This window comes from Meriones unguiculatus, chromosome 11, assembly GCF_030254825.1.
Source record: "Meriones unguiculatus strain TT.TT164.6M chromosome 11, Bangor_MerUng_6.1, whole genome shotgun sequence".
Taxonomy (NCBI): Eukaryota; Metazoa; Chordata; class Mammalia; order Rodentia; family Muridae; genus Meriones; species Meriones unguiculatus.
In genome coordinates, this window is record NC_083359.1 from 75,190,870 (window position 1) to 75,203,533 (window position 12,664).

A 12,664-nucleotide genomic window follows, 5' to 3' on the forward strand; every position below is an offset into this window, starting at 1 on the left:
GCCTCAATCACTCTACCTTCTTTAGGGGCTGCAGGGGGGTGGGGGAAGGATTCAGTGGGACTAAGAAAGAAGCAGGCACGGAGAACTCAGACAGTGCTCACTAAATGCTTATAATCACCATTGTTATCACTGTAGCGGGGCCGGTGAAGAAGCCTGGGGATTCGGATCCAGAAGGTTCCCTGGTGGCTTTGGAGCAGCTGAGCCAGCTGCTCGCTGGTGGGTGGGGAGGAGGGGCTCGGTCACACAGCTCCCCGCGTGTCGCCCTTGCTCAGACGTGTGGGGCCCATTATGGAAAGCTCATTTCTTTCTCTGCAAAACATCATCACGGGCCCCCTGCTGAGAGACTCCCTCTGTCCACCTGGGCCTGTTTCTGGGACAGCTGCTTGTGTCAGGGGCGGATGGCCCGGGAGCTCGTGAAAGGACCACCTGTTCCTGTTGCTCACTCCTGCCCTCCCCCTCCCTGGCTCCTAGATCCAGCCTCCCAGCTGCTCACACATCAATCCACGTTTTTTTCTCTCTCTGATCAGGTGTTGTGGGCGCATCAAGAGAGCCTCGTTTGCCTACAACTTGTCCCAGCATCATGGCTAGTGAGCGCAGGGGCTGTGTGGAGCCTCTGGCTTTCCTGTGAAACCCATGCCACTGTACCAGCCATTCTCACCCCAAAGTCCCATTTTCCACCACCAAGGGGGCTCATGGATCGTGGCTCGAAAATGGGGTGGGGGTTGCACAAAATATCCCTAATTCCCAGGGCATGGCAAGGCCCTCCAGTGCCTCTGGCACTGTGTCTGAAAATACCATTGACTTTCCTATGCCGAGGCTGGTGTTTCTGGAGTCCTCGTGCCCCAAGCTGCAGCCTGGGAGTACCTTAGGATAATGTGGAGATATGACCAGAGCGGCAACACGACCTAGCCCCAAACTTCTCTGAGATCAGCATTGAGTAGTTCTGGGTTTGGACCTTTTGGACACATCTGGGGCCCAGTCTTGCCATCCCTGTGGCCTGAATGTGTCGCTGTAGGCAGGCCACTTACCCTAAACATCTATCTCCCCATCGTTAGCAGGGTGAGTCTAAAACATGGAGTTCGGTGGTGGGTAATGGAGGTCCCTGAAAATGGTAGTTTTTCCTTATGCCAAGACAGTCTGCAGTACTGATGTGTGATAGACTGACAATGGCACTGAAATCTTCCTGTCACACACAGAGCTGCCTGCGATCCTCACACAGGCACCTTGGGAACATTCCCCTGGGAGGACACGAAGGAGGAGAGCTGTGCTGAGTTTTACACTAAGGGCTGCGTGGGACAAGGACATGCAGGTCCCAGGTGTGCTTGATGTCATGTTTGTAGCTCCAGCCCTGCTGTCTGCTCCTCCTCCAGACTCAGCTCCATCTGCTCAGCTTCAGGAAACTCCAAAAGCTACAGCGGAGGTCCATATTAGGGGCATGCATACCATTAAGTTTCACTGCATAATCTAGCCCTTCTGGGACCCATTTCCAGAAAACTGCCTGGCGTGAGTTCAGCAGAAAAGGCTTGCAGCTCAAAGGCCCTGGGGAGACGGGGCTGACAGTGACTCTCTCAGGGTTTTACGTTCTCTGTGTCGGTCGGATTGGTTCCTTTGTTTGTTCATAGATTCGGTATTTGATGAGTATGTATATCTCATTGGATATTGTGCAGGGCAGCAAGATGTGGGTTTGAAGCATCCCTGTGGTCATGGTAGCCCTGCCTAAGCAAGCTCCCATATCTCAAAGGCAGCTTCTGCCCAAGAAAAGAACCTGCGTGTCCTTGAAACCATGGATGGTCTGTGTTGCCAAGCTTCGGGGCTGGGACATAGACAGCTGTTCACGAGAAGTTCCTTTGTGAGTGTCTGTGAGTCCTGCCATGCTGACTTTGAGATCTGAATGGTGCTCCCTCTCTCCTGTTCTGGATCTCTGCTTGCTGTGGGCTGTTTGCCATGTTGTTGGTGGGTGCTGCAACCCGCCTGGAGTTCCTGTAGCCAGAGGGGTGGCTCGGGGGATGGTTAGAAGTTCTGTGTACCCCAGCCCCAGGGTGGTGGCGGGTGGCGTTTCCTGCCTGAGGACAGGGCACAAGCTTACCCAGGCCTGTGCAGCTCTGTGCCCGGTCTTCAAGAGGACTGAAGCACTGACCCCTGCTCCTTGGTCACTTGCAAATGGCAGGCCTCCGTTTTTCCCTCTTCTGGAGTCTTTTACTCTAAATGAATTCTCAGGGCCTTGGAATATGCCTAACTCTGGAAAGTCTAGATCTCACTAAAATTTGTTTCCGAGTAGCAGTGGGTGGAGGAGAGGCACTCTCAGGAAAGAGGCATCTGTGAGGAAGGTGAGGAGCCACAGTGAGGAAGAGTAAGACATTTAGAACCACTTAGGTAATTCTCCCAGCTTGGAAATGGCAACGTTAAGATTAAATGGGGTCTTGGGTGTCACCGATTGACTCGGTCTCCCAGGGAATTCGTCACTATGATGGCAACGCGGAGGGCAGGCATGTTTGCAGGGTGGGCTGAGGCACTGTGGGGTGGGCAAGGGTGGGTAGAGGTCAGAAAAGCTGGTCGTTGTCAGTCAGGGGGAATCCAGGAGGCTGGAGGCCGGAGACGTCCTCGGCGGTGGTAAGAAGACAGCATAGCCTGGCAGTCAGGTGCACGTGTGCCCAACTATAAACACCATCCTTGGTGTTTATAAGGATCCAAACCAACATGACAGAACCTAGAAAGCGTAAATACGGAAGCCAGGCACCGTCTAGCAGTTGCCAGGGCCCTGGAGAACAGGGAGGGTTAGGGACCTTCAGGACTCAGTGTATCCCTGTCCTTAAGATTTGGGGAGCTGAATGTCTGACTGCGGGAATTAGACCTGGATTCGCTCCCAAGTAAGAACCAGGGTCTCTCCAGGAGTGAAAGGGGATGGAGAAGCATGGGCTGGGAAGGGTTGCAGGGGACTGTGGGGTTCAGAGATTAACTGGGGGATTTTGGCAGAGGAAGGGCCTTTCCACGGCCATACTCAGGAACTGTAGACACAAGGGACTAGGAAGTAAAGAAGCAGAAAAGTCCAGAGCCAGTAACGACACCATAGCTAAGGGCAAGAACTGAAAAGTGGAAAATGTGAGTGGGAAGAAAGGAATGGAGCGAGCAAATAAGGGGGTGGGGGTGGGGAGGACAGAGGCTACAGGAGACAGAGTTATGTGACGAAGGATGAGTGCAGCATCCTGCTATTTCCTCCAGGGATGAACTTCTGTTTTCGCACCAAGTCTGAGCTGGAAAAAACTCCACATGGCAAGCTGACCTGACACATGCTCAAAAATGTGGGCTCTGGGGTTAGCTCAGAGATCAGACCCCAGTGTTTGGTTATAAAGACTTTTTTTCTTGTGTGTGTGTGTGTGTGTGTGTGTGTGTGTGTGTGTGTTTGTGTGCGCGTGTGTGCGCATGCGGGCGCTTCTCACCTTACCGTTCAGACACTCCGAAGCTTAGTTTTTGAAATAGTGTGTTTCACCAAAACCTATATTTTAGCTAGATTGGCTGACCAGCAAGCTACAGGGATCCATCGTCTCTGTCAATCCCCACCCCAGCATGCCCCCCCACTCCTCCTTTGCCACCCTGGGATTACAGACATGTGGCTACCACCTGGCTATTTTGGGTGGGTGTTGAGAACCCAGACTCAGGTCTTCATGTTTGTATAGCCGGCACTTTACTCACCAAACCATTTCCCTGCCGTCTAAGCTATAAAGTCCAGAAGGTAAGGGGGGAGTTTAACAAGTGTTTTTCCACAATACATTTTAAATGAATATTTATGGGTAGACTGATGATTGAATTTGGAGGATCCAGAGCACGGGATTGTGTGTGTGTGTGTGTGTGTGTGTGTGTCTGTTGTTTTAATGGATTTCAGTCATTCACCAACACACCATTTATAACAGACAAAGCTCCTGTCTGGATCTCTGCCACCACAGAAAGGGTAGTAGTGTGGTATACCTCAGGGACTGATGGAGATAAAGGACAGTAAGGCTGGGACACTGTAGGATATTTAATCCTGACCCCAGCTTTGCCCAGATTGCTGATCCCAGATGACCCAGGCCACAAAGCTGTTGTCCCCATACCCTCCATGAAAGAGATGGCAGTTGTGCTGGATGTGCTGGGCAAAAATGAGGTCAGGTTTTGTCAAAGTCAGTGCAATTCACAAGTGAATTCAATGGGCTAGATTCACAGCACCCGTGGAGTCAGCCACATTTCTGGAATCACAGATAGGAACTGACCTGCTGGGAAGAAAAACTGGGGATACGTTGTGAACTTCAAAAAGTTTCTGTCTGGAAACCTGGGAGGTAACCATGGCAACCGGGAGGCAGGTTGAACTCTGAGGAGGGCTCTTCATCTTCAGCAGGGAGCTGTGTGCTCTCAGATCTGCCTGTCTGTGCGTTACGTATCAATCCCTTTGTCTCCACTTGCTTTGTCAAACAGAACACACACGCTAGCTCAGGAATCTGGAGACAGACCCCGCTTCAGCTTGGATGTGGTTAATGAAGAACACCTCAGGCACTGCTATCTTGTTGCCTCCGAAATGGAAATTAAAATGCCTCCCGTGGCCTATTCACAGGGATGCAGAATGAATAGGGTTTAGAGGATCCTCTGCAGAAATCAGTATTATTGTCACGTGGCTACATCTGGGCTGATTCCAATGTGGGCATGAGTGCAGGTGAGACTAGAATTTGATCCATCCATGTCACATGGAGAATGGCTCTGCCATGGACAATGCTAGCATCGGTGCCTTGCAGCTGTGTGGTAAAAGTGTGTCTGTGGGCATGAGGAGCGCCAGGTGAAACAAAACCCCTCAGCTCAGCGGAGCGCCTCCACCTCAGATCCCGAAGGCACTCCTGGTGGGCTGGATGGCACCGTGTGGACGTGTGGACGGAAGACTTGAGACACACAGCTGCTCAGCAGGCCGCCCACCCACCGATTGCCTACACACCGCTGTCCAGCCCCAGGGGCTATGAGGTAGGAAGCCCTCAAGAGCTGAGGTTGGCAAGACAGCGTGTGGATTTGGCACTCACCGCATCTGAGACAGAAGTGTGGCAGGAAGCAGGTCCTGTCCTATCTGCCTTGCTTCTCCACTGATAACGTGGGAGTTTGGGAAAGGTTTCACATGGTGCTTTAGAGTGTGCTATCCTGACCAACTAGGCCGACCTTTGTAGGGCTCAGGGAGGGGAGTCTACTTGAGCACTTGTCCTACGTTGTGTTATGATTTTGAACTTTATTGTCTAACCCCCTCAACAACTACTAGCTCATTGATCCTCCTCCTGCTGTCCCTCTCGCTCCCCCTTCCACCTTTTTTAGCCTTATAGTTGAGCTCTCTCAGGTTAGGACTTCTTTGTATCTTTCTCTTCTCTTGTCTGTTTTCTTCCTTATCCTTCTGCTGGGGATGAAACCCGAGCCTGGAGCAAGCTAGGTGGGTGCTTCACCACTGAGATGCATCTTCAGCCTCTTCCCTCTATTCTTCCCTCCCTCTCTCTCTATGCTTCCCTCCTTCTCTCCTTCCCTCTCTTTTCCTCCCTCCCTCCCTCTCTCCTTCCTTCCCTCTCTCTTTTCCTCCCTTTCTCTTTCCTTCCCTCCCTCCCTCTATTCTTCCCTCTCTCCTTCCCTCTCTTCCTCCCTCTGTTCTTCCCTCCTTCTCTCCCTTACTCTTTTCTGTCCCTCCTTCCCTCCCTCTTTCCTTCCTTTCCCCTCCAGTCCTGACCTTTTACTTCGAAGCGCACAGAGCAGGCCTTGCTTGTGAGATGCCCCCTTTGAGATGGAAATCTGCATTCTAAAAGACCCAAGACATTTTTCCTTGCTGTCTAGAATTCCAGACTACCTGATAAGTAAAACCAAAAAGCACTGCAGAGTGCTTTTCTCAGAGTGCTTGCTAAGCCTTGCTCGAAACACCTGATACAGCTACTTTGGCGTGCCACCCAGATCTGCTTTTCCAGACTGTGGCCGCCTTCGATGGTACCGTGTCTGTGTAAGCTCGCTGGAGCTGCTCTTGGCAGAGGAGCCACCTGGAGACAGGTCAGGCCACCTCAGCACAGCAGCATCCGGTAAATGGTTAATGTTAGGGCCTGCTCCTTGGCTTCAGAAGCAGAAGTTTGTAACGGTTCGAAGACGTTTGGGGCTCCCTCCTGAGATGGTGGGTGACACAGGGCTCCTCTCTGCCCCACCCACTTTTCTTCCCTCCCGGTTCAGTTCTGAGAACTCTCCCTAGCATGCGTGCTATCCCCACAGAATGTTTCCTGGGGAAGTCCGGCTAACAGAAAACCTCTTTGGTCCCCACAACACCTTATGAAATAAGTGTAGAGCTGGCTAAAGCCTTAGACACGCAGTTTAAGGAAACTGGGAGTCGACGGGGAAGACTAAAAGGAGGGCGAAGAGCGTTGCTTACTGCCCTGAGCTCGGAGAGAGGGGCGCTGTACTCTCAGTAGATAAAAGCCTGGGGAATCACTCACCAGCCGCGGAGCTGTCACTGTTTGCTCTTTGCTTTCCAGTAGGGAAAACACGGTGAATTCAAATCTGATTCCAGGCACCAAGATTTACCCTCTAACTACAGAACCTAGAGCGATTAAACCTTCTTGGCTTCGTTGCAGAGGTTTCTGCTATAATTGGGCTAAATGAATGTTTCCTCACACGCCTGCTGACCTTGGCCAAGTCTCTGGTTCTCTGAGCCTCTGATCCTTCATCTGGAAGAGGAGGTAATGACCGGGGGCTGGATAGCTTAGTCGGTTCTCCTCACCCTCAGAGCCCATGGAGGTACCTGTTCTGACCTGTGGGAGCTCAGAATAATGGTGATGCACTTTTTCTTGGAATGCACCCTGCGCTGCTGTCCTCCTTGGACCCGGCACCCCCACAAACCCCCTCCTGACACTTCTGAATTGCTTCCCTCCTTTTTTTTTTTTTTTTTTTACAAGAGGTCTGCGGTTTTCTTTTCTTTTCTTTCTTTCTTTCTTTTTTTTCCTGGCAAGCTGTGGGCGTACGGCTCGTCTTCAAGCCTTTCTCCTCTCCTGGCACCCCAAGTCTCAGGGGTGGGGACAGCCCCCTGCGCTGGGGAGGAGGCCCTGGGGGCTGCCAGTGGCGCCCCGCCCCTCTGCGTCCCACCTCCTCCCTCGCAACGCTCAGCCCCACTCTCTCATTGGCCGGGGACGCTCGGCCCCGCCCCGCCCCCTCGGAGATAAAAGCTGTAGCAGCCACGGGCCGGGCGCGTGTATCTCTTCCGACCCCATCTGCGCCGGCCGGTACTTGGAAGGTCCTCGCTTTTCCCTGGTCGCCCTCCAGGGTCCCGCGGAGCGCGCCACCATCCTCCCCACGACGTGCTGCCCCGCGCCCGCAAGCATGTGCCGCACCCTCGCCACCTTCCCCAACACCTGCCTGGAGAGGTAAGACAGCGGTCCCGAATCCACCCAACCCCAGGTGTGGGACCTCGGGGAGACAGGACAGCGGGGCGGGACCCCAGAGTGTTAAGACCTCTCAGGGCACAGCCCAAACGCTGCTTGTGGTGGCCTGGGACTTGAAGACACGAATGAGAAAAGCGCTCAGGGCCTTGGGGATGATTGAGTGTCCCCAGGTTTCTCGGGGCTGAACTTTAGAGGGTGGAGTTAGTTCTTGGGGGGGGGGCTCCCACAGACGCCCCTGTGCTGGCAGAGCAAACAGAATCCTTACACGTTCCTGACTTGTCTTTCAGAGCCAAAGAGTTCAAGACACGTCTGGGGATCTTTCTTCATAAGTCAGAGCTGAGCTCCGAATCTGGGGGCCTTGGCAAGTTCGAGTGGGCCAGTAAACACTGCAAAGAGAGGTGAGTCGGGTTGTCTCTCCAGCCCAGGGGCTCTCGCGGGGGGGGGGGGGAGCCTGAGAGGTGAAACAGGAGGAGAGAAGCGGGGTGGCCCTAAGCCACCGTCTCTGGAGATTTTAGCGAGACTCCTTGCTGCCATGCTGTGGCTGCCGGGCTCCTCGGAGGAGGTAGTAGAATGCAGCTTTTGCAGACCCCAGCAGGTGGCTGCAGGCTTTCACCTGGAGGTGTCATTGCGCTTGAATCCAGGGCCGGGACAGGGTCCGCTTCCGTTCAGTGAGCAGCCTAGAAGCCCCCTTTTCTTGAATGCCAGGCGTAGCAGGTTCTCGGCTAGCCCCTGCTCCATTGGAGAGGTGTGCAAAACAAGAATGCGTGGAATAAAGTCGGTTTCGGTTCCAAAGGAGGGGGCTTTGGAGATCCCGGCCGGAGACTAACGGGTCCCTAGCATCGGCCACTGCAGCTGCTCCTTATAGACAGTCACTGCTTCCTCTGTATGTGTCTGAGTGCTTAGTTTTGGTAATATCCGCCTCTGCCTAGGATGCGTGCTATGCTCTTGTTGGTTGATTTAAAAGTAATAATAATAATAATTAAAAAAAAAATCTCTGCTCTCCCCCGCCTCCTTTCTTGACAGAAGCTTTTCAGAAGATGTGCTGGGATGGAGAGAGTCTTTTGATCTGTTGCTGAGCAGTAAAAGTAAGTAGGACCCTGTTGTCTGTCTGTGAAAGGCACGTGCGTGCTCACGTGCCTGGAGCTTGTCCCAGGGATGCTGAAAAGCACGGAGGGAAATAATAGTAGTAGTAATAACGACCCCGGTCCCCCAGTGTGAAAGCCTCTGTTCGAAACACAAAGGCAGAGCCTTGTTCGGGAAAATTACATTCTAAAAATAGAGCCATTAATGGCAATGGCTGTCTTTTCTTCCTTTATTCCCAGCTGTCCCCTAGTCTGACCTGTCTCCTTCCTCCCCTTCCCACAACCAGATGGGGTGGCGGCCTTCCACGCCTTCCTGAAGACGGAGTTCAGCGAGGAGAACCTGGAGTTCTGGCTGGCCTGCGAGGAGTTCAAGAAAATACGATCAGCCACCAAGCTGGCCTCCAGGGCTCACCGCATCTTTGATGAATACATCCGAAGTGAAGCCCCTAAAGAGGTCAGTGACCCTGACTGCCTCTTCCCAGCTGAGAACCGGGGCCACTGGGGGCCAGCGAGGGAAGGCTCAGGTTTTGCAGCACAGCAGTCTTCTTGGTTACAGAAGGATCTGGCATCAGTAGCCACTCTAAAGTCTGTGACTCACGGTGGCCCAGTACAGGGCAGCAGGCTTTTTGCCTTCTCTCCATACCTACATTTGTAAATTAGTTATTTTTTTTTTAGAACCCTGGCACATCAGCTGGAGGAAAGAAGTTTGGGTAACCTGGCTCAGGCCTCTGGTTAAGCTGCCTCCACCTCTTGAGGCTCCCCCCCCCCACACACACAAATTCAGCTTTTCCTTCCGGAGGTGCCATCACAGTAACAATGGCGCCATCTGGTGGACACACCTCAATAATGCCATGCTTTTGTATCTTGTTTTCCGGCTGCTTCTATTTATTTCACACTGTTCTGGAAACATTTATTATCACTTACTTGCAAGGAGGTTTTTACTAATTCAAAGGATATGTCAATGAACAAAACAAATTCTAATGGAACTATAGTCTAATAGGAGAAGATGTCAGTAACCAGTTCAGTATGAGGTGGGATACGAACAAAGCACACAGTGGGAGTCAGGAAGTGGGTGAAACAAAGCAGAGGGTTGTAAGGATGGAGAGAGGGAAGGACATCCTGCCACAGGGACCAGGGAGACAGTAGGAGGTGAGGTCATGCATATGGCTGATGGCCAGAAGTGGTCAGTCTAGCTTTTCTTTTGAATGACAGGGGGAGGAAACTAAGGTGCTTCCAGACGGAGGCGGCTCAGTGTAGCGGCTGTGGGTGCAGCTGTGAGCACAGCTGGAGTGAGGGGAGGAGAGAGCCAGTTAGGAATATTGCTCAGATCCAGCACAGAGGTGACTTGAATCGGGGTTATGAGAGCGGAGGAGCGCGATGCTTCTGGCTTCGCAGAGTCAGCCTCAGGTTGATCGGTAAAGATCAGAGGACCAAGCCCAGGGTCTATGGGGAAGGTCCCAGAGCAGAAAGGCTGGCTAGCAGGGCTGGAGAGATGGCTCAGTGGTTAAGAGCGCCCGCTGCTATTATAGAGGGTATAGGTCCACCCCAAAATTCCTATATTGCATCACCAGAATGGCAGCTGGGAGGGGGGCATCCAACACCTTCTTCAGCCCTACCTTTCCACACACTCACCTTTGTGCTTGCCCTGCTCCCCACAGGTGAACATAGATCACGAGACCCGGGAGCTGACCAAGACAAACCTACAGGCAGCCACTGCCAGCTGCTTCGATGTGGCTCAGGGGAAGACCCGGACCTTGATGGAGAAGGACTCCTATCCGCGCTTCCTCAAGTCACCTGCTTACCGGGACCTGGCTGCCCAAGCCTCCGCCACCTCATCCCCTGCATCCAGCAGCAGCCAGGCTGCTGAGCCTTCACACACTTGAGCCTTCACAGTGAGAGAGAAGCCAGTGGGAAGAGAGGTGGAGTCGCCCGTCCCTGAAGCAGCTGCCCCGCCTGGAAGGCATGTCCTGTCCAGCAAGTGCGAGAGGACAGTGAAGGGACGAGAGAACAGTGAAGGGACGGGTGGTCCCTGCAGCCTGGGTGTGAAGAACTCTCCTCCAGATAACCGCGGTGGGCTCAGTGTGGGAGGGGCTCCTCACTTCCTTCCAGGACCCGGGGCTGAGGGCTGACCACGAGGCTGTGTGGGGTGTGTAGGGAAGGGAGGAATGGTGGCACAGCAGGGATGTTCCCCTCATCGAGGTACACACAAAGGAGTGCGGGGGTGGCTGGGGGCCTTGAGAGCAGGAGCCGGAGAGAACCAAAGCGGCAAGACAGTTGGGTCTGGTCCAGTCTTGATGTCCTCATTCCTGGACTGGGCCTAGAGAAAGCCGTGTTTGTGGAGCCTTCCTCTCCTTCCTTCGCCTTCCCAAGACATCCAGCATCCCTTAGCTTAGGCTTCTTAACATTCCTGTGTTCGTTCTTGCAGTCTTAACGGGGGGTGTTCATGAGTCAGTATGATTCTTGCCCCAAGTGACGTTTCTATACCTCAAAAAACTGGCCTGTGAGCCCCTTTCCAGGTCAGTGATGAGCCCCGAAAAGCCATTTTGCTCATGTGACCCTAGGCTGGGTGCTCTTGGTGGCCTTCTGTGGGTGGCCCCCTGACCTTACATTTTCAGCAGGGTCTACCTGTGAACAGGGCTGACTGAGGAGCCTCACTGGGCCCCGTGATGCCTTGGAAGATCGAGTCTTAGAGGAGGCTGTGGGAGGAAGGACGCTTTGGGCACCGGGGCCAGCACTCATGTCCAGCAACTGAGCAAGCACTCATGTCCAGCAACTGAACAAGGGAGAGAAGGTCAAAGAAAATCCATCTGTAGGAGGAGCCCAGCTGAAATCAAATCAGTTCTTCTTTGTGCATATGAGAATGGGAACAAGAGATGCCCTCCACCCCCACCCCTGTGGAAGGGGAGCCTTGCGTTCCTTTCCTGTAGACAAGAGAAGCCCACTGGAGTTAGGGCGGAGATAGGCCAGGGACCAAGAAAGCTCTGGAGCAGCCACTGGCCGTGCGGCCAGGGGGTGGGGTGGGGAGCTTGGAAGGGTAGGGCCCATCACCTCTGGGTCTTACTGAACAAACACTCCCAGTCTGGACTTCCAGCACCAGAGACTGAGAAGGCAGTGGAGCCCCGGGTCGCCAACACGGTTCTCTCTGCACTTGAGGCTTCTCCAGGAGAAAACTTTTTTTAAGTGTAGTACATTGTTACATGGTGTTGTGCTGACAGACACAGCTGCCTTCGTCGCCCCTGTTATTTATTGAGATTTGTTTGCCTGTCTTGGAGAAGCTCAGTGGGAGCCGCTGCCTGACTGAGCCTCTTCCCCGCCAGACTCTACCTCTGCAAGCCACTGAGGGCCGCCATTTTAATATTTATTTATTGTTAAAAAGGGAGCTGGGTTCCTTGATCAGCGGTGTCTGGAATCCCTGTTTTTTGTTTGTTTGTTTGTTTTCTGTTTGAGCATGTTATATTCTTGTAAAAAAAACAAATGAAAATAAAACTCAGATATAACATCCTGTTTCCAAGGACTGTGTGGCTGAGAAGAAGCGGGAAGTATGGAGAGCCTGTTACGTCACAGACCTCTGGGGAGTCTGTAGGGCAGAGGTGCAGGGTTGGGTGGGTGAAGCATTCAAGGGTTGAGCTGGGTTTGAAAAGGCTTTTCGGGTGCGCAATCTGCAAGGAGCAGAATGCCCTCTGCCCATTGCCTTCTGGGTACCTTGTGCCTGAAATCCCACTCTTCGTTTCATTACCCAAAAAGATGGTCTTGGCCAGGCACGCGGAAGTGAATGCCTGCAATCCCAGCTCTTGGGAGAGACTTGACGTAGGTTACGTAGTGAGATGCTGATTCAAAGGAAGGAAAAACAATTTTTTTTATGTGGTGTTCTACTTACCTGTTACTGTGGGGACACTGATCTGTGTGAGGTGGCCAGAGAGGACCATGACCAAGCATGGAAGGAAGACGGAAGTGCCAGGGTACAAAGAAACATTTCGGTGTGTGTGTGTATGTGTGAATGTGTTCATTCTGTGTGTATGCATGCCGTGCCATGTCATGCATGTGGAGGTCAGAGGGCAATTTACAGGAGCTACCTGCCAGCCAGGAGACCCCATGTCTCCATTGTCTACTTGGGTAGATGTTTGCACAAATGAAAATGTGGCGATTCCTAAATGCCGCCACGGGTCATCCCCTCCC

The 12,664-nt window shown here is 52.9% G+C and overlaps 1 protein-coding gene across 2 annotated transcripts; it reads left to right on the plus strand.

Moving 5' to 3' along the window:
* The first annotated feature begins 7,199 nt into the window (after window positions 1-7,199).
* On the plus strand, window positions 7,200-11,985 carry Rgs16 (regulator of G protein signaling 16). Of its 2 annotated transcripts, none has more exons than XM_021632891.2 (5): window positions 7,200-7,388; window positions 7,694-7,804; window positions 8,433-8,491; window positions 8,776-8,942; window positions 10,147-11,985. In XM_021632891.2, exons 1-5 carry the CDS (start codon window positions 7,345-7,347, stop codon window positions 10,369-10,371), a joined length of 606 nt encoding a protein of 201 aa, XP_021488566.1. In that variant the 5' UTR covers window positions 7,200-7,344; the 3' UTR covers window positions 10,372-11,985. The 2 variants fall into 2 exon arrangements, with proteins under 2 accessions (XP_021488566.1, XP_021488565.1); XM_021632890.2 differs by having other exon boundaries at window positions 7,201-7,388; window positions 8,430-8,491.
* Window positions 11,986-12,664: the final 679 nt, after the last annotated feature.